The following is a 22,239-nucleotide window of genomic DNA, read 5'->3' as shown; positions in this document are numbered from 1 at the left end:
ATGACACCAAGGAGTCTACATTAAACAAACATTAGCATTTTAAACTAACATTTATTCAATGGGAACAAACCATAGATGCATACTAATATCTTTGGCATATCAGGCCATAATATATATTCTGCATTTTTCAGAAGCAGCGACCAGTTACTGAATTTAACTCTGTGCATTCTGTGATTTGCAAAGAACAATCGCATGAATAATCTGTCATAGACAAAAATGCTTCATTTTTAACAGCAATGTTAATATCCCCCTTGATGACACCCAACCCTGACCCCCCGGTGATCCCTGCCTCCTAGCCCCCCCCATGACCAACGCCCCCCCACCCCATCTGAGACTTACCTTCTTGCATCCTCTTTCTCCCGTCCAACTGAGACCAGCTTGGTGGGGAACTATCAATAAATAAATAAGAGACGTCCTTACGTCAAAATCATAAGGACGTCTGGCAGATTTCCCACCAGGAAATCCCACCCCCCGCCATCTTCCCAGCTCGGAGTAAAAATTTAGGCGCAGAACTCCACACAGTACTCTTAAGTGTGGTCTAACCAAGGTTCTAAACAAGTTTAACATAACTTCTCTGCTTTTCAATTCTGTCGCTCTTGAAATGAACCCCAGTGCTTGGTTTGCTTTTTTGATGGCCTTATTAACCTGTGTCGCTACTTTTAGTGATTCGTGTATCTGTACCCCCAGATCCCTCTGCTCTTGTACCCCATTTAGATTCTTATTATCTAAGCAGTATGTGGCCCCCTTATACTTTCTACCAAAATGTACCACCTCACACTTACCTGGAAGTCTTAACGCGCATCAAGGTAGATAAATCTCCGGGACCTGATGAAATGTATCCCAGGACGTTATGGGAGGTTAGGGAGGAAATTGCGGGTCCCCTAGCAGAGATATTTGAATCATCCACCGCTACAGGTGAGGTGCCTGAAGATTGGAGGGTAGCAAATGTTGTGCCTTTGTTTAAGAAGGGTGGCAGGGAAAAGCCTGGGAACTACAGACCGGTGAGCCTGACATCTGTAGTGGGTAAGTTGTTCGAGGGTATTCTGAGAGACAGGATCTACGGGCATTTGGAGAGGCAGGGACTGATTAGGAACAGTCAGCATGGTTTTGTGAGAGGAAAATCATGTCTCACAAATTTGATTGAGTTTTTTGAAGGGGTAACCAAGAAGATAGATGAGGGCTGTGCAGTAGACGTGGTCTACATGGACTTTAGCAAAGCCTTTGACAAGGTACCGCATGGTAGGTTGTTACATAAGGTTAAATCTCACGGGATCCAAGGTGAGGTAGCCAATTGGATACAACATTGGCTTGACGACAGAAGACAGAGGGTGGTTGTAGAGGGTTGTTTTTCAAATTGGAGGCCTGTGACCAGCGGTGTGCCTCAAGGATCGGTGCTGGGTCCGCTGTTATTTGTTATTTATATTAATGATTTGGATGAGAATTTAGGAGGCATGGTTAGTAAGTTTGCAGATGACACCAAGATTGGTGGCATTGTGGACAGTGAAGAAGGTTATCTAGGATTGCAACGGGATCTTGATAAATTGGGCCAGTGGGCCGATGAATGGCAGATGGAGTTTAATTTAGATAAATGTGAGGTAATGCATTTTGGGAGATCGAATCGGGCCAGGACCTACTCCGTTAATGGTAAGGCGTTGGGGAGAGTTATAGAACAAAGAGATCTAGGAGTACAGGTTCATAGCTCCTTGAAAGTGGAGTCACAGGTGGATAGGGTGGTGAAGAAGGCATTCAGCTTGCTTGGTTTCATTGGTCAGAACATTGAATACAGGAGTTGGGATGTCTTGTTGAAGTTGTACAGGGCATTGGTGAGGCCACACTTGGAATACTGTGTACAGTTCTGGTCACCCTATTATAGAAAGGATATTATTAAACTAGAAAGAGTGCAGAAAAGATTTACTAGGATGCTGCCGGGACTTGATGGTTTGACTTACAGGGAGAGGTTAGATAGACTGGGACTTTTTTCCCTGGAGAGTAGGAGGTTGAGGGGTGATCTTATACAAGTCTATAAAATAATGAGGGGCATAGATAAGGTAGATAGTCAAAATCTTTTCCCAAAGGTAGGGGAGTCTATAACGAGGGGGCATAGATTTAAGGTGAGAGGGGAGAGATACAAAAGGGTCCAGAGGGGCAATTTTTTCACTCAAAGGGTGGTGAGTGTCTGGAACGAGCTGCCAGAGGCAGTAGTAGAGGCGGGTACAATTTTGTCTTTTAAAAAGCATTTGGACAGTTACATGGGTATAGAGGGATATGGGCCAAGTGCAGGCAATTGGGACTAGCTTAGTGGTATAAACTGGGCAACATGGACATGTTGGGCCGAAGGGCCTGTTTCCATGTTGTAAACTTCTATGATTCTATATTGAAATCCTTGTGAAACACCGCTTCCTACCTTTTGCCAGTCTGAGTAACTACCTTAAACCCCTACTCTCTTTTGTTTTGTCGTGAGCTTGTTATTTTTATATAATGGGAGTGACTGGGGATAGTGCATTATGCTGGGATAAGGTAAGCCTTTCTCGGATGCAAAATTATAATTTTTTTGATAATGTTACATTGCTTTTTGGGATATAGGTTATGGTACCGAATCTGGATGATATTCAGCATGGTATTAACCGAACAATCCAGATGCTTTTGGAAGTGAGCCGTAAGGTGCAGCAGTGGAGGCAATTGAAAAATCGTAAAGAGAGCACTCATGATTCACAGAATGGAGGTAAGTGATGCCTGAAAAAGGGACGAGCTCTTTGGGCCTGGTGACTTTTTTCAGTTCCCAAAAATATTGTGTTCTTAATATCATTTTGAAAGCAAGAAAGTGAAGGCAAATAGAGAATAGTCATTACTTTGGGTCCGATTTTCAAAAATGGTATTACTCGAATGTAGTTTGTATCCGTGCTCTGCCTGTTGGAACAAAATGTCTAAATTTGGTTATTTCAGTATTTTCTTGATTTACAAATCGGCACATTAATATGCAAATTGTAAACTAGCATTAATATACACTCTATTGATAGTACATTAATAATGTGAACAACCATTACAATATTTCCACTCCCAATTTACAAATAATGTGCACAACTGTAGATTGCATTGATGTAATTTTATTTATTTCAAATCAGTTTTAAAAGCTGAACTCTGGTGGCAGAGTAAGTTGGTGTACAGATGTTCTGTCCATTGAAGTGAAGAATGTGAGTTTACTCTTGTGCTGTCAAAAAGGAACTAGCAGAATGGCATTGTCAGGGCCTGCCTTTCTGCCCTGTTACAGGATATGGGGAGGTGCAGAGGCGATTGGGGATTGGGGTGGGGGGGAGATTCCACCGCGATCGGGAGGTGGGGGGGAGGCCGGTGCTGGAGACATCCTGTGGGGGGCACTTCTTCTCCTCTTGGCCCACAAGAAGTTCTGGCAATCTGGCTAATCGGCGCCTCCTGCTGTGGTTCAGCTGTTGGGATCCAGACAGTACGGAACTCCCCCTGTCTTTTTATTAAGATAACGTGAATTTCTGACCTCAGTGGCCAGAATTATAGAATCTTACAGCACAGAAGGAGGCCATTTGGCCCATTGTGCCTGTCCTGGGCCATTTCACCAGCCTATCTATATTCTTCTTTCTGAGATTTTTAGCATAGTTACTCTCAATAAGCTCTTATCTGCTCATCATGGGGGTTATCATTGCCGGTTTGATTTGGATGGATGAAGAGGTGGAACAAATAGAGCAGCAGCAGCAGAAGTCCTCATCAGGTGAGGGAGACCAGAGTGAAGGCGAGTAAGCAGCAGAAGAAGGAGACCACCTTAGTGCCTTGCAGTGAGAGATGCTAGGGATGACTGAAGTCAAGAATTGTTCAGTGATTCCAGTGATTAGCTCATTTCCCTGTAGAGTGCTGATGCCATGGGAGTTAACACTACATTGGCTGGAAGCACTTTGTGATGAAGCAAATAGTTTTCTTCTCATTGCTGAGCCCCTGAAATCCACATCTCTGTACTCCTGAGAAGGGCTGGGAGACGACCTTGCTCTTCGCTGGTCTATCAGCTGGGCTGACCCTGCCACTAGTATGTGCCCCTGTTTACTAGTGCTAGCTGTTTCACTATGTACAGACCCCCCCTAACTCATTGCTTAATGCAGCTGGGGTGTCAATATCTGCTGGTGCTTGGGAGTTATGGAGCCCATGATGGTGTCTCCTCATGAACGATTCTTCTCTGTGGTGTCTTCTTCCGTGGACTGTGGCTGCTGAGAAGGACCTAGCGGAAAGAGAAAGGCGACAAGAATTAGTATGGCATTGAAAGAATGGACGTTAGCAGACGACAGGCAGTACAATACAGCTTAAAGGGGTGCAAGTAATAGGTACCCTGTCCACAGGCATACCTGGCCTCGAAATTTCCTATTCTTATGGCTCTGGAGGGGCCACTGATTTCCAGGGCCACTGCTCTATCTCAGAGAGGTTCATTTTATTGGGTGTTCTCCCCCGATCTTACTGCTCTCCCGCATGCTTTGGGCTGTCTTGTCCTGCAGAGGGAGAGAGCAAGAGTTGGTGAGTGTCTCCTACAAAGGATGTGTGGGGTTTCTGCTTGTTGTACAGATGCTGAGAAGGAGATGAAGCAAGAGGCAATCAGGATAGGGCAGTATTGAAATAAAACAGTTGCCTGGAGCGTGAAGTGAGGAAGGAACCATGAGAGAGGTTGGTGATTCTGCAAATTCTACCAAGTGAGAAGAGAATGCTGATAGTGGCTGCTGTGAAGGGAGAAAGGAAGAATAGAGTGTGTGGATGCTAAATTGGGCCGTGCAGCGCCCGTTGTTTTGGCATATGGGGCGAAGGCGGGTATGTGGAATTAGGTCACGGGTCCACCGTGATCTCACTGAATGGTGGAATAGGCTCGAGGGGCTAAATGCCACTGCCACTTGCTGCCTCTTGATATGCGCCACCTTCTCCTGCAAGAAAGCGAGGCGTGTGCCTGGGTGATGTGCCTGTCATGGTTGAATAGCTGCCAGTGTGTGTGGCCTGTGAGTTGTGGGTGGGCGGCTTGAAACAGTGGTAATGTGTCAGGGCAGGAGGAAGCATCTGATGAGAAGAGTTGAGTACTGATGGAAAGAGTTTATTGGTATGTGCTGGATGGAGGGTGTAGTGCGTGGTGGTAGGAGATGCCACTTGACAGTTGACCTCACTTACCTTGCCCACTCATGTCAAAGCATTGAACTTCTTCCTGCACTGCATCCATGTTCATGATGCTGTGCGCCTCGCATTGACTTTGTCCCCCGCTGCCTCCCACTGTCTTTTGAGTCTATGTCTGGAGGGCCTCTTGCAACCCCCCCACCAACTGCGGATATAGGATGTCCCTCTTCTGTCCACCTCTTGCACCCAAGGTCTCTAGTGCATCAGCAGAGAACCTTGGTGCGTGCACTCTCGCAGGCACCAAATCAGATCGGCAGATTGGTGAGGTCAGGTGTGCAGATTGGAGGATGTGAAACTTAGTAATGCACAACCTTTATTCAATGTTTTAACATAACTCATCAGTGTGTAAACATAGGGATGGGATCTGTTTTATGTGTGCGATGTCTGATCTCTGTTCAGACTCCATGTAGACTACACTGTTATTTTCAACAAATAACAGGTACAAGTTACCTTTAAGAGATTTCTAAGAAACATCTTCCCTTTAAGAGATGGAGCTCCCTCTGGTGGTGGAAAGTGCAAATTGCATTCATTCCACTTGCAATGCCTGGAAAGGAACGCCGATTGCAGGTAAGTGCTCCCTTGGGACCAAACTTGCGTCTTGTCTGCCCAGGGTCCGTCGGGCATGGGGTGTTAACATCGCCCAGAATGGACCCTTAACCAATTTTTCCCCCTGTGTTTGTAATGAGAGTGAGAGGTGGCCTAGTGCCCTTCTGCTGTGTGGTGAACGATGTGATGGATAGGATTGTTGAGAGTGCTGGGGGAGTAGGGAAAGGACTGTTACTATGTGTTGTTTGAAAGAGATGGAACTGTACTCACTCTGGCTACTCTGGAGAGGTAATTGAAGTGCTACCTGCACTCATTTCTGATCACTAGTCTGCAAATCCACTCTCTCCAAGTTCAACTCCCACTCCACAGACTTGAACATAAAATCTAGGCTGACACTCCAGTTCAGTACAGAGGGAGTGCTGCACTGTCGGAGCTGCCGTCTTTCAGATAACACTTTAAACTGAGGCCCCATCTGCCCTCTCAGGTGGACATAAAAGACCCCATGGCACTATTTTGAAGAAGAACAGGGGAATTTTCCCCCAGTGTCCTGGCCAAAATTTATCCTTCAACCAACATCACTAAAACAGATTATCTGGTTATTATCCCATTGCTGTTTGTGGGAGCTTACTGTGCGCAAATTGGCTGCCGTATTTCCTACATTACAACAGTGACCTCACTTCAACAGTATTTCATTGGCTGTAAAGCACTTTGGGACGTCCTGAGGTCGTGAAATGCGCTGTATAAATGCAAGTTCATTCATTTATTCCAACACTGGCGTACTGTGGCTGCAGTGTGTATTATCTACAGGATGCACTGCAGCAATTCGTCAAGGCTTCTTCGGCAGCACTTCCCAAACCCGCGACCTCCAAGGACAAGGGCAGCAGGTGCGTGGGAAGGCCATCACCTCCAAGTTCCCTCCAACATACACCATCCTAGTTTAGACATGATGAATGAACGACAGTACGTCACTGGGTCAAAATCCTGGAATTCTCTACTTAACAGAATTGTGGAAGAACATAAGAAATAGGAACAGGAGTAGGCCATATGGCCCCTCGAGCCTTCTCTGCCATTCAATAAGATCTTGGCTGATCTTCGACCTCAACTCCACTTTCCTGCCTGATTCCCACATCCCTTAATTCCCCTAGAGTCCAAAAATCTATCTATCTCAGCCTTGAACATATTCAACGACTTAGCATCCACAGCCCTCTGGCACAAACCTCTGTGTGAAGAAATTCCTCCTCATCTCAGTCCTAAATGTCTGACTCCTTATCCTGAGAGTATGCCCCCGGTCCTAGACTCTCCAACCAAGGGAAACAACCTCTCGGCATTCACCCTGTCAAGCCCCCTCAGAATCTTATATGATCACCTCTCATTCTTCTGCAGGTATTGACACACTCCTGGAGTCCCATTTCAAGTATGACACACTCCCAGGGACCCCTGTCCCCATTTCCCATAGGCAGTTTGTGCTCCCCACAGGAAAGCAATCCTGAGAGGAGCCGAGCCGAGCGGAGGGAGCGTCCGATAAAAGGCGGGATTTCAGAGCGCTGAGAACAGCTGAGAGGAGCCGAGCCGAGCGGAGGGAGCGTCCGATAAAAGGCGGGATTTCAGAGCGCTGAGAACAGCTGAGAGGAGCCCAGCGGAGCGGAGGGAGCGTCCGATAAAAGGCGGGATTTCAGAGCGCTGAGAACAGCTGAGAGGAGCCGAGCCGAGTGGAGGGAGCGTCCGATAAAAGGCGGGATTTCAGAGCGCTGAGAACAGCTGAGAGGAGCCGAGCCGAGCGGAGGGAGCGTCCGATAAAAGGCGGGATTTCAGAGCGCTGAGAACAGCTGAGAGGAGCCGAGCCGAGCGGAGGGAGCGTCCGATAAAAGGCGGGATTTCAGAGCGCTGAGAACAGCCGAGCCGAGCGGAGCTGCGACCGAGTTCGAAGTGACGTCAGGAATCAGATCGGGACGCGACACAGGGGAGGCACCTGATTGGTGAGTAGGTTCAGGTGAGTATTTCTCCATATCTACAGTAACTGAAGTAAAAGGAAAGGGAAGGTCTGCAGGTCTTATAGGAAGTAGCGTTTATTTTTTAGTGAATCAAGGTCCCTAGTGTAGTTAACATTCTCTAAATTGAGAACAATTTAAAGGAGTAAACTCCTTAAAGGGAGTGGTAAGTAGTTTTTCTTTCCTTTTTTTTTCTCTTGACATTGTAGTTGTTCTTAAGCTAATTTAAGGGTTAAGTCATGGCAGGAGATCCCAGCGCCGTGTCATGTTCCTCTTGTGGGATGTGGGAATTCAGGGATCCTTCCTGTATCCCTGATTCCTTCACCTGCGGGAAGTGTGTCCAGCTGCAGCTATTGTTTGACCGCTTGACGGCTCTGGAGCTGCGGATGGACTCACTTTGGAGCATCCGCGATGCTGAGAAAGTCGTGGATAGCACGTTCAGTGAGTTGGTCACACCGCAGATAAAAATTACTGAGGGAGATAGTGAATGGGTGACCAACAGACAGAGGAAGAGTAGGAAGGCAGTGCAGGGGTCCCCTGCGGTCATCTCCCTCCAAAACAGGTATACCGTTTTGGATACTGTTGGCGGAGATGACTCACCAGGGGAAGGTGGCAGTGGCCAGGTTCATGGCACCGTGGCTGGCTCTGCTGCACAGGAGGGCAGGAAAAAGAGTGGCAGAGCTATAGTGATAGGGGACTCGATTGTAAGGGGAATAGACAGGCGTTTCTGCGGACGCAACCGAGACTCCAGGATGGTATGTTGCCTCCCTGGTGCAAGGGTCAAGGATGTCTCGGAGCGGCTGCAGGACATTCTGGAGGGGGAGGGTGAACAGCCAGTTGTCGTGGTGCATATAGGCACCAACGATATAGGTAAAAAACAGGATGAGGTCCTACAAGCTGAATTTAGGGAGTTAGGAGTTAAACTAAAGAGTAGGACCTCAAAGGTAGTAATCTCAGGATTGCTACCAGTGCCACGGGTTAGTCAGAGTAGGAATGACAGGATAGCTAAGATGAATACGTGGCTTGAGAGATGGTGCAAGCTGGAGGGATTCAAATTCCTGGGCCATTGGAACCGGTTCTGGGGGAGGTGGGACCAGTACAAATTGGACGGTCTGCATCTGGGCAGGACTGGAACCAATGTCCTAGGGGGAGTGTTTGCCAGTGCTGTTGGGGAGGGTTTAAACTAATGTGGCAGGGGGATGGGAACCGATGCAGGAAGTCAGTGGGAAATAAAGTGGTGACAGAAACAAAAGGCAGTAAGGGAGAGTGTACAGAACATGACCGGACAGATGGTCTGAGAAAGCAGGGCAAAGACCAAGGGAAGTCTAGATTAAACTGCATTTATTTCAATGCAAGAAGTCTGATGGGCAAGGCAGATGAACTCAGGGCATGGATGGGTACATGGGACTGGGATGTTATAGCTATTACTGAAACATGGCTAAGGGAGGGGCAGGACTGGCAGCTCAATGTTCCAGGGTACAGATGCTATAGGAAAGATAGAGCAGGAGGTAAGAGAGGAGGGGGAGTTGCGTTCTTGATTAGGGAGAACATCACGGCAGTAGTGAGAGGGGATATATCCGAGGGTTCGCCCACTGAGTCCATATGGGTAGAACTGAAAAATAAGAAGGGAGAGATCACTTTGATAGGATTGTACTACAGACCCCCAAATAGTCAACGGGAAATTGAGGAGCAAATATGTAAGGAGATTACAGACAGCTGCAAGAAAAATAGGGTGGTAATAGTAGGGGACTTTAACTTTCCCAACATTGACTGGGACAGCCATAGCATTAGGGGCTTGGATGGAGAGAAATTTGTTGAGTGTATTCAGGAGGAATTTCTCATTCAGTATGTGGATGGCCCGACTAGAGAGGGGGCAAAACTTGACCTCCTCTTGGGAAATAAGGAAGGGCAGGTGACAGAAGTGTTAGTGAGGGATCACTTTGGGACCAGTGATCATAATTCCATTAGTTTTAAGATAGCTATGGAGAAGGATAGGTCTGGCCCAAAAGTTAAAATTCTAAATTGGGGAAAGGCCAATTTTGATGGTATTAGACAGGAACTTTCAGAAGTTGATTGGGAGAGTCTGTTGGCAGGCAAAGGGACGTCTGGTAAGTGGGAGGCTTTCAAAAGTGTGTTAACCAGGGTTCAGGGTAAGCACATTCCTTATAAAGTGAAGGGCAAGGCTGGTAGAAGTAGGGAACCTTGGATGACTCGGGAGATTGAGGCACTAGTCAAAAATAAGAAGGAGGCATATGACATGCATAGGCAGCTGGGATCAAGTGGATCCCTTGAAGAGTATAGAGATTGCCGGAGTAGAGTTAAGAGAGAAATCAGGAGGGCAAAAAGGGGATATGAGATTGCTTTGGCAGATCAGGCAAAGGTGAATCCAAAGAGCTTCTACAAATACATAAAGGGCAAAAGGGTAACCAGGGAGAGAGTAGGGCCTCTTAAGGATCAACAAGGTCATCTAAGTGCGGAACCACAAGAGATGGGTGAGATCCTGAATGAATATTTCACATCGGTATTTACGGTTGAGAAAGGCATGGATGTTAGGGAACTTGGGGAAATAAATAGTGATGTCTTGAGGAGTGTACATATTACAGAGAGGGAGGTGCTGGAAGTCTTAACGCGCATCAAGGTAGATAAATCTCCGGGACCTGATGAAATGTATCCCAGGACGTTATGGGAGGTTAGGGAGGAAATTGCGGGTCCCCTAGCAGAGATATTTGAATCATCCACCGCTACAGGTGAGGTGCCTGAAGATTGGAGGGTAGCAAATGTTGTGCCTTTGTTTAAGAAGGGCGGCAGGGAAAAGCCTGGGAACTACAGACCAGTGAGCCTGACATCTGTAGTGGGTAAGTTGTTAGAGGGTATTCTGAGGGACAGGATCTACAGGCATTTGGAGAGGCAGGGACTAATTAGGAACAGTCAGCATGGTTTTGTGAGAGGAAAATCATGTCTCACGAATTTGATTGAGTTTTTTGAAGGGGTAACCAAGAAGATAGATGAGGGCTGTGCAGTAGACGTGGTCTACATGGACTTCAGCAAAGCATTTGACAAGGTACCGCATGGTAGGTTGTTACATAAGGTTAAATCTCATGGGATCCAAGGTGAGGTAGCCAATTGGATACAAAATTGGCTTGACGACAGAAGACAGAGGGTGGTTGTCGAGGGTTGTTTTTCAAACTGGATGCCTGTGTCCAGCGGTGTGCCTCAGGGATCGGTGCTGGGTCCGCTGTTATTTGTTATTTATATTAATGATTTGGATGAGAATTTAGGAGGCATGGTTAGTAAGTTTGCAGATGACACCAAGATTGGTGGCATTGTGGACAGTGAAGAAGGTTATCTAGGATTGCAACGGGATCTTGATAAATTGGGCCAGTGGGCCGATGAATGGCAGATGGAGTTTAATTTAGATAAATGTGAGGTAATGCATTTTGGTAGATCGAATCGGGCCAGGACCTACTCCGTTAATGGTAGGGCGTTGGGGAGAGTTATAGAACAAAGAGATCTAGGAGTACAGGTTCATAGCTCCTTGAAAGTGGAGTCACAGGTGGATAGGGTGGTGAAGAAGGCATTCAGCATGCTTGGTTTCATTGGTCAGAACATTGAATGCAGGAGTTGGGATGTCTTGTTGAAGTTGTACAGGGCATTGGTGAGGCCACACTTGGAGTACTGTGTACAGTTCTGGTCACCCTATTATAGAAAGGATATTATTAAACTAGAAAGAGTGCAGAAAAGATTTACTAGGATGCTACCGGGACTTGATGGTTTGACTTACAGGGAGAGGTTAGACAGACTGGGACTTTATTCCCTGGAGAGTAGGAGGTTAAGGGGTGATCTTATAGAAGTCTATAAAATAATGAGGGGCATAGATAAGGTCGATAGTCAAAATCTTTTCCCAAAGGTAGGGGAGTCTATAACGAGGGGGCACAGATTTAAGGTGAGAGGGGAGAGATACAAAAGGATCCAGAGGGGCAATTTTTTCACTCAAAGGGTGGTGAGTGTCTGGAACGAGCTGCCAGAGGCAGTAGTAGAGGCGGGTACAATTTTGTCTTTTAAAAAGCATTTGGACAGTTACATGGGGAAGATGGGTATCGAGGGATATGGGCCAAGTGCAGGCAATTGGGACTAGCTTAGTGGTATAAACTGGGCGACATGGACATGTTGGGCCGAAGGGCCTGTTTCCATGTTGTAACTTCTATGATTCTATGATTCTATGATTCTATCGTTGGTGAGGAGGATTACGACCAAATACAGGAAGACATTAATAAATTTTCAGAATAGGCATGTAATTGGCAAATGAATTTTAATATAGATAACTGTGAGGTATTACATTTTGGTAGGAAGAATAAGAGGCCACATACTGCTTGGATAATACGAGTCTAAATGGGGCAGAGGAGCAGAGGGATTTGAGGGTACAGATACACAAATCACTAAAAGTAGCGACGCAGGTTAATAAGGCCATTAAAAAAAAAAGCAAACCAAGCACTGGGGTTCATTTCTAGAGCGATAAAATTGAAAAGCAGAGAAGTTATGTTAAACTTGTTTAGAACCCTGGTTAGACCACACTTGGAATGCTGTGAACAGTTCTGGTCTCCATATTATAAGAAGGATATAGAGGCACCGGAGAAAATGCAAAAAAGATTTACTGGGATGATACCAGAACTGAGAGGTTATACCTACCAGGAAAGATTGAGCTGACTGGGGCTCTTTTCTCTGGAAAAGAGAAGACTGAGGGGTGACCTAACAGAGGTCTTTATGAAAGGGTTTGATACGGTAGACGTAGAGAAGATGTTTCCACTTGCGGGGAGACCAGAACTAGTCATAAATATAAGTTAGTCACAAATAAATCCAATAGGAATTCAGGAGAAACTTCTTTACCCAGAGAGCGGTTGGAATGTGGAACTCGTGACTGGCGACTAGCATAGATGTATTTACATAAGAACATAAATAGGAGCAGGTGTAGGCCATATGGCCCCTCGAGTTTACTCCACCATTCAATCAGATCATGGCTGATCTTTGACCTCAATTCCACTTTCTCGCCTGATCCCCATATCCCTTGATTCCCCTAGAGTCCAAAAATCTATCTATCTCAGCCTTGAATATACTCAGCGACTCAACATCCGCAGCCCTCTGGGGTAGAGAATTCCAAAGATTCACAACCCTCTGAGTGAAGAAATTCCTCCTCATCTCAGTCTTAAATGACCGACCCCTTACCCTTAGACTATACTCCATAGCCCTAGACGCTCTCCAGCCAGAGGAAACAACCTCTCAGCATCTAACCTGTCAAGCCCTCTCAGAATATGTTTGAATGAGATCACCTCTCATTCTTCTAAACTCCAGAGAATATAGGTCCATTCTGCTCATTCTCTCCTCATAGGACAATCCTCTCACCCCAGGAATCAATCTAGTACAATGTTGCACCTCCTCGAAGGCAAGTGTATCCTTTCTTAGATAAAGAGACTAAAACTGTGCACAGTACTCCAGGTGTGGTCTCATCAAAGCCCTGTAGAATTGTAGCAAGACTTCCTTACTCTTGTACTCCAACCGCTTTGCAATAAAGGCCAACATGCCATTTGCCTTCCTAACTGCTTGCTGTACTTGCACGCTAACTTTCTGTGTTTCCTGTACGAGGACACCCAGATCTCTCTGAACACCAACATTTAATAGTTTCTCACCATTTAAAAAAATGTTTTTCTATTCTTCCTACCAAAGTGAATGATCTCACATTTCCCCACATTATATTCTATCTGCAACCTTCTTGCCCACTCACTTAACATGTCTATATCCCTTTGCAGACTCTTTGGGCTCAATTTTAAAACCGAGCCGGGAAGGGGTTGGGGGGGTCAAATTGAGATCGGGAAACCCATTAGTACGGGTTTCCCAGACGTCCTAACGGTTTTGACATAAAGACGCCTTTTATTTTTTTTGTCGGTTTTCTATCCAACTGACCGGCCTGATTTTAAAAAATGTTCATTTGTTCATGGGATGTGGGCATCGCTGGCGAGGCCAGCATTTATTGCCCATCCCTAATTGGCCTTGAGAAGGTGGTGGTGAGCCACCTTCTTGAATCGCTGCAGTCCGTGTGGTGAAGGTTCTCCCACAGTGCTGTTAGGAAGGGAATTCTAGGATTTTGACCCAGCGACGATGAAGGAACTGCGATATATTTCCAAGTCGAGATGGTGTGTGACTTGGAGGGGAACGTGATTGACGGGCTGGTCTCAGTCGGACTGAAGACCAGCCAGGGAGAGGATGTCTGCAGGTAAGTCTGCAGGTAAGTGTTTGTTTGTATGGATGGAGGGGGGCATGGCTGGGGGCTGGGCATAGGTTGGCATGGAGGTTGTGAGTCATGGGGGATTGGATCGGGGGTCAGTCACCGGTGGGAGGGTGTCGGGATCAGGGGTCATCGCGATCGTTGATGGGGAGGATCGGGGGTCGGACGATTAGTGTTGGGGGGAGGATCGGGAGTTGGGGGTGGGAGGATCAGAGTGGGGGGGAGGATCAGGATCGGGGGTGGGGGAGGATCAGGGGAAGGGAGTCGGCGATTAGGGAGGGGGGGAGTCCGGAGTCGGGGGGGGGGAGATTCTGCGATCAGGGGTCGGGGTGAGGAGTGGGGTGGGGGGGGTCGTTGCAGGTACGCTTATTGTGCCTGAGGGAAGCACTCCGGCTCCTCCAATTCGAGAATTCAAGAAAAATGGAGGCCTGATGCCTCCTTGAATGGTTTCAAGGCACAACCTGCCTCCTGGGAGTGGGTTGGTCGCCCGCCCCTTTTCTGCCCCGGTGAAAACCAGAAATGGGCGGGTCTGAAATGGAGGCAATTTTCAATGCCTCTCCACCCCCAACCCACCTGTTTTTTACTTTGAAAATTGAGCCCTTTGTATCCTCCTTACAGCTTACTTTCCTACCTAGCTTTGTATCATCAGCACACTTGGATACATTACACTCGGTCCCTTCATTTAAGTAATTTAAGGGGAAGGTGGATAAACACATGAGGGAGAAAGGAATAGAAGGATATGCTGATAGGGTTAGAGGAAGTAGGGAGGGAAGAGGCTCGTGTGGAGCATAAACACCGGCATGGACCAGTTGGGCCGAAAGGCCTGTTTCTGTGCTGTACATTCTATACAATTCAATGTAATGCCTATTTATTTTAAAACATAGAGGCCCGTAAGTATTGGAGGAAGCAGGAGGTTGTGGAGAGGGGGAGCAACACAGCCCAATGGCCATCAAAATTATATAATTTTTGATCATTAATATTATTTATTTCATGGAATTTAAATTAAACCATAAGGTTCACAAAAGAGTTCAATACTTCTGGAAGGCTAGGTAAAACAAGATGGTAAAAACAAAATTAAGGCTTGACAAGCTTACATGGGCAGTTTCCATTATCAATGTGGACATAAGAATTTATAATAGAAAAAAATTGGCAAATATGTGACAAAAGGTAGTAGGAATTACTGCGCACGTGTAAGATTTTTAATAAGATATAGTGGTTCAAAAAACGAGGGCCTTAAATTCCATTTGGGACTAAGGGCAGAGAGCAGGCCGATTACCCGCCTGCACTTGAAATTTGGGATGGAACCCGATTTGTTATTGGCAGATTATTGCTCACGTGCTTACTTCAAGCAGGAGTGTCTAGGAGAGTTTCTGGGAATTATATCCTTATAAAGCCTTAACAGAACTTTTGCCAGCTGAAAACTTTCTGTCTCGAGTTTGAATGGTTCCTTTCAGAGATGAAAGCTGTTGGCTGTTCATTTTTTTTCCTTTGGATCAGAAGGTCCTTGGAGCACCTCAGGCAGAGCAGCAGATTGGAGGCACTGACAGACTGCCCAAACGTGCAAATGACCTGACCCCGCAGTTTGGGATAGGGTCTACATTTTTGTGCTTGAGCGGATTGGGTTCTGTTCCACCGCACTTACAACGGCAGAGCAGGACCTTCTAAAATCTCAGGTCCTTAGTCTTTACTTTACCCAGTGGATCTCAGAAGATAAGTGAAGCACCTTGGCACATTTTACTAGATTAAAGACGCTATATAAATGCAAGTTGTTGTTGCTGCATTTTGTGGTCGTTAAGTATGTAAATTTGTTTTCCTGAACAGAAGTAAATGAAAGCAGGAGTTTAAGGAAGCTGAAGAATTTTTATCACAATGTGGCAGAACATAAAGACGTAACAAAATTAGTAGCAATGCTGTCCGCTTCTGTCAACTCTCTGAGGGGTGCTATCACCAGTGCGCTAGAAGACTTTCAAAAATTCAAGATGCTGTGGTTAGAAGACAGAGATACTACAGTTAAGGTATTGTAAAGATTTCCACCCATCCCTCACCTCTAACTCTACCCTTCCTGGAGTTCTCTCTCTCCATTTCTGGTGATGGGCCTTCCACAGACATTTATTACAAGTCCACTGACTCCTACAACTTCTTGGATTATGCTTCTTCCTAAGCTGCTTCCTGTAAGAACTCCATCCATTTCTCTTAACTCTCAATGCCCCCTGAAGTGATCTAGTAAGCCACTCAGTTGTAAAAGCAATAATCATTTCTCAAAAACAATGCCCATGGACAGGGGCAATGGAGGAGAGATGGTGAAAACAGATGGGATGATCAATTCTATTGAAACCCATAGAAGTCAAAGAGGAATCGCATGCTAAATTGTCAACTTGTTAACTTGACGAGAATGCGCTAAGTGCTGTTGAGAGGGTAGAACAAAGACTGGGGAAACTCAAGTAAGGAGTGGTGAGAGAGGTGGGCAAGGATTTGGCTGGCATCGATCCATTTGTATACTTTAGAGAAGGAGATAAAATTAGTGAGCATTTAGAAATGCTTGGGTTAATCAAGGACAGAGAAAATAGATTTGTTAAAGGCAAGTCGTGTTTGCTAAATTTAATAGATAAGTGATTGATTGGATCTATAAAGGGAATGCAGTAAATATGTTGTATATGGATTTTCAAAAATTGCTCGATCAGGTGTTTTAGAAGAGGCTTATTAAAAAATTCAGGCATTTGGTACATATGGCACTTTTGTTCTCTGTGTACATGGTACTCTTTGTCCGCAGTATATTTAGATGATTCGGACTTTGGCATAGAAAGCATGATTTGCTGATGACATATAAGTAGGGGGTATGGCAAACATCAAGGAAAGCAGTGAAAGACTTCAGGAGGACAAAGAAAAGTTAGTGGAATGGGCAGACAAGTGAGTGATGCAATATGGGCCCAGAATTTGCTCGTAATTTTCAATGATACAAAGGCAAAAAGAGCTGCGTGCACTGCGTTTGTTTAAGGAAATTCACGTGTAAGTGACTTACACTGGTTCTATATCAGAACCTCATTACGCATGAATTATCTCAATCATTTGCGGTACTCCCGAGTTAGATCTGTCAAAAATCCACTTAGCTCATTAACACTGCTCCAATCACCATGCAAAAAAACCACAGAATGCGAGTTTCCTGCATTTATGCCCATTTTGAATGGACTTAAATTTACGTCCAAAATTTAGGCACAGCAATACCTGAAGTCACTATTTCTGGTATTTTATAGCGATTTTTAAAAAATTCTCATTCCTGACCTGCACTGTATTTTCTATATCTTTGAATGTTTTTTTTATGACATTAGAATCTTACATTAAAAAAGCTTTCATAATTGCATTTTCTTAAACGAGCTGTGCATAATGTGCATCAATGGTGGCTTGATGGTTTCAAAATTAATTTTCATAACATCTGTAAGATAAAGAAGGACTTAAAGAAGGGAGGTGCCTTAAGTTCTGCGCTTTCCTTGGACCCCGATTATTTATGCTCATTTCTGTTTGTTTTACACTGGCTTTTACATTCCAGCATATGCTAATGAGATTATCAGCAAAAGTGATCCTAAATTGCCGTTGGTAAGATTAGAGTAATTTCAGTTTAAATCGGATCAACGACATTGTGTCCTAATGTGGATAATTGTGTGGTACTATATTTTGGAAAGAAAAAACACAAAATGTGAATATACCCAATGGGAAGAAGTTGAAGGGTGACGATGAACAGCAAGTCCTAGGAGTTCAAATACATAGTTCACTGAAAATCCGGGCGCAGGTAAATCAAGCCATAGAAGAGGCCAATAGGATTTTGGGTTTTATAAATAGACTGGCATAGAACACAAGTGCATAATGGTAATGATAAAGTTGTACAAGGCAGTAGTTGGACACAGTTAGAGTACTGTGTGGCATTTTGGGGCCTCATTATAGAAAGGACATTAAAGCCATAGAGAGTGTATAGTGTAGATTCACTAAAATGATGCCAGGGATGGAGAACTATGATTATAAGGAGAAACTTGAGGGGGGGGCTAAATTGGGTCGCATAGCCCCTATTGTGTAGCTGCTAAGCGACTCCTAAGCACTGAAAATGGCTTCTGAGCTGCGCGCGCAAGCGTCCGGCGTGACGTCCGCGGGACGCCATATTGGTAAAGGCATTTGCACACGCTCACTTAACGAACGCCGGCAGCATGTAAAGTAAGGAGATTATGTGGTAGATTAGTGTGCAACGCTGATTTAAAGGGACAGATGCAATTTTGGAACTCCACGCTCCAACCAACACACTGTCTTAACCTCTCATAGCTGAACCGATCTTAAAAGACATGGAGGACCCCCCCCACCAGCGCTATTCAAAGGGATCATGCAGGATTTATAGGTTCGTTGCTGGATTATTGCTTCTGGCTGCTGATGCATTTGTACCTGTTTTTTTAACTTTATTTTACTCTACTTTTTTACTTTTAATTCCTTTACTTGAATACTAGGACGAGGGGACATAGCCTAAAAATTAGAGCCAGGACTTTCAGGAGTGAAGTTAGGAAACACTCCTACACACAAAGGGTGATAGAAGTTTGGAACTCTCTTCCACAAATGGCAGTTGATGCTAGCTCAATTGTTAATTTTAAATCCAAGATTGATAGATTTTTGTTAACCAAAGTTATTAAGGGATATGGGGCTAAGGCGGGTATATGGAGTTAGGTCACAGATCAACCATGATTTCATTGGATGGCGGAACAGGCCCGAGAGGCTATATGGCCTACTCCTGTTCCTATGTTCCTATAATAAAGTTTCGATACTCTACAGGGAGTGGGCTGGCTAGCTGATAGGCAACAGCAAGGGCATTGGCATGGTGGCAGGGGTGGGACAGGAATGTTGTCATCATGAGATAGGACATTAGGTTCATGTTCCCTGGAGCCACTGCCACTTGTTGCCTTCTTTTATGCACCACCTTCTCCTGCAAGAAAGCCGGATGTGTGTCGTTGAGTGTCCTGCAAGATGTTTGGGTGATGTGGCTATCATGGTTGAATAGCTGCCAGTGTGTGTGAGACCTGTGAATTGTGGGTGTGCGGCTTGCAACAGTGGTAATGTGTGAGGGTGAGATGCAGCTTGGTTGCAGATTGGAAGAGTTGAGTACTGATTGAAAGAGTTTGTTGGTAGGTGGGTGATGGGGGGTGTAGTGCGTGGAGCAGAGGATGAGGCTGGTGGTTCAGTTGGTAGGATATGCCACTTGACAGTTGAACTCACGCACTTCGACCACTCGTGTCAAATCATTGCACTTCTTCCTGCTCTGCGTCCATGTTTGTGGTGCTATGCTCCTGGCATTGACCTCGTCCCCTGCTGCCTCTCACTGCCTCGGAAGCATGTATCTGGAGGGCCTCTTGCCCCCTGCGGATGTAGGATACCCCTCCTTCTGTCCACCTCTTGCACCAAGGCCTTTAGGGCATAGTGCATCATCAGAAAATCTTGGTGCACGCTCTCTCGCAGGCTTGGTACAAACTCAGATTGGCAGGGTCTGGCGTGCAGATTGGAGGATGTGGAATGTATTTGTGCGCAACCTTTGTTCAATGTTTTGAAGGAATTCCACGGTTTATCTGGAGGAAACATAAGGACGGGACCTGCATCTGTGTTTTATGTGTGTGATTTCTGATCTCTGATTAGACCCATATTTTATATTTTGAAAATATAAGAGTCCCGCAAACTTTGAGCAGCCAAGTTGTTGCTCATTAAAAATTCCAGAGTTCCCATCATCGCCATGCTTCACCATATTGCAGCACAGATTCACTTCATCATTGACTTCCACCACTTCCTGCAGCCACAGTGTAACTTCCCTTTAAGAGGTTCAGGCTGCCTTAAAGTGGTGCGAGCCACTCATGATATCTGGGCCCCCTGCTTGCGAGCAGCCATTCAACAGCTGGCTGCATGCAGCAATCACGTAAAACAATGCTGCCTGCACCTCAACAACCGGGCATGAGTTAATCGCGCACCACGATCCCGCGCCCTTTTTCGGGAGTTAACCAATTTAACCCCGAGCTATCTCTACTGGAGCAGAGAAGGTCAAGAGGAGATAAAATAGAATTTTTAAAAAATTATGAAGGGTTTTCATGGGGTGGATAGGAAAATAGTATTTCCTCTGGGAAGTCAGTGATGATGAGACATCAACTTAAAGTTGTTACAGAGTTGGGCGAAATTTGTTGATTCAGAAGTTGTTGGAACATGGAATGCTGTTCGACAAGGAGTAGTTGAGGTAGGCAGCATTGCATCTTTTAAAGGGATAAGTGGATAATTAATTGAAGCAGAGGTCAAGGTCAGGATCTATTTGGTTAGAGTTAAGAAAAAATAGAGGTTCCATTACACTGCTGGGGGAATTCTATGGGCCGCCAACTAGCAGGAAGGATATAAAGGAACAAATTTGCAGGGAAATTACAGAGAGGTGCAAGAATCATAGAGTAGTAGTAATGGGGGATTTCAATTATCCTAATATAGACTGGGATAGTAATAATATAAAGGGCAGAGAGGGGGAAGAATTTCTGAAGTGTGTTCAGAACTTCCTTGATCAGCACGTTTCCTGCCCAACGAGGAAGGAGGCATTGCTGGATTTGGTTCTGGGGAATGAGGTGGATCAAGTGGAGCAATTGTCAGTAGGGGAACATTGAAGGAACAGTGATCATAGTATCGTAAGGTTTAGATTCAAGGGCAGTTAGGGATGGTCAATAAATGCTGGCCTTGCCAGTGACGTACACATCCCACGAACGAATAAAAAAAAAATTAGCTATGGAAAAGGACAAGGAGCATTCTAGAGTAAAAATACTTAATTGGTGAAGGCCAATTTCAGTGGGTTGAGAACGGATCTGGCCCAGGTATCCATCCTATCTGTGCCCCTCATAATTTTGTACACCTCAATCATGTCCCTCCTCTGCTCCAAGGAAAACAAACCCAATCTTCCCAGTCTCTCTTCATAGCTGAAGCGCTCCAGCCCTGGTAACATCCTGGTGAATCTCCTCTGCACCCTCTCCAAAGCGATCACATCCTTCCTGTAGTGTGGCGACCAGAACTGCACACAGTACTCCAGCTGTGGCCTAACCAGTGTTTTATACAGCTCCATCATAACCTCCTTGCTCTTATATTCTATGCCTCGGCTAATAAAGGCAAGTATCCCATATGCCTTCTTTACCACCTTATCTACCTGTTCCGCCGCCTTCAGGGATCTGTGAACTTGCACACCAAGATCCCTCTGACCCTCTGTCTTGCCTAGGGTCCTCCCATTCATTGTGTATTCCCTTGCCTTGTTAGTCCCTCCAAAGTGCATCACCTCGCACTTTTCCGGGTTAAATTCCATTTGCCACTGTTCCGCCCATCTGACCAACCCATCTATATCGTCCTGCAGACTGAGGCTATCCTCCTCGCTATTTACCACCCTACCAATTTTTGTATCATCAGCGAACTTACTGATCATACCTTTTACATTCATATCCAAGTCATTAATGTAGACCACAAACAGCAAGGGACCCAGCACCGATCCCTGTGGTACCCCACTGGCCACAGGCTTCCAGTCACAAAAACAACCTTCGACCATCACCCTCTGCCTTCTGCCACTAAGCCAGTTTTGTATCCAAAGTGCCAAGGCACCCTGGATTCCATGGGCTCGTACCTTCTTGACCAGTCTCCTGTGCGGGACTTTATCGAAGGCCTTACTGAAATCCATGTATACCACATCCACTGCGTTACCCTCATCCACACGCCTCGTCACCCCCTCAAAAAATTCAATCAAATTAGTCAGACATGATCTTCCCTTGACAAAGCCATGTTGACTATCCCTGATTAATCCTTGCTTTTCCAAGTGGAGACTAATTTTGTCCTTCAGAATTTTTTCCAATAATTTTCCTACCACTGATGTTAGGCTCACTGGCCTGTAGTTCCCCGGTTTTTCCCTACTCCCCTTCTTGAATAATGGTACGACATTAGCGGTTCTCCAGTCCTCTGGCACATCCCCTGTGGCCAGAGAGGTTCTGAATATATGTGTCAGAGCCCCCGCAATCTCCTCCTTTGCCTCACACAGTAGCCTGGGATACATTTCGTCCGGGCCTGGGGATTTATCCATTTTTAGGCCTGCTAAAACCGCCAATACCTCCTCCCGCTCGATGTTAATATGTTCGAGTATATCACAGTCCCCCTGCCATATTTCTATGTCTACATCGTCCTTCTCCATCGTGAAAACAGATGCAAAAAATTCATTTAGAACCCCTCCTACATCTGCCGGCTCCA

The 22,239-nt window shown here is 45.6% G+C and overlaps 1 protein-coding gene across 1 annotated transcript in view; it reads left to right on the top strand.

Annotated features, from left to right (window-relative positions):
* Window positions 1-22,239, top strand: part of LOC137322210 (dynein axonemal heavy chain 8-like) — a 1,468,904-nt gene that overhangs the window by 407,865 nt on the left and 1,038,800 nt on the right. Inside the window, exons 25-28 of the mRNA XM_067985326.1 lie at window positions 2,584-2,689; window positions 7,996-8,038; window positions 10,122-10,162; window positions 15,799-15,992. Coding sequence (XP_067841427.1) covers window positions 2,584-2,689; window positions 7,996-8,038; window positions 10,122-10,162; window positions 15,799-15,992 — 384 coding nt within the window. The remainder of the gene's footprint in view (window positions 1-2,583; window positions 2,690-7,995; window positions 8,039-10,121; window positions 10,163-15,798; window positions 15,993-22,239) is intronic.

This window comes from Heptranchias perlo, chromosome 5 (assembly GCF_035084215.1).
Source record: "Heptranchias perlo isolate sHepPer1 chromosome 5, sHepPer1.hap1, whole genome shotgun sequence".
Lineage (NCBI taxonomy): Eukaryota > Metazoa > Chordata > Chondrichthyes > Hexanchiformes > Hexanchidae > Heptranchias > Heptranchias perlo.
The sequence above is the reverse complement of the archived record's forward strand: the minus strand, read 5'-3'. Positions and strand labels throughout refer to the sequence as shown.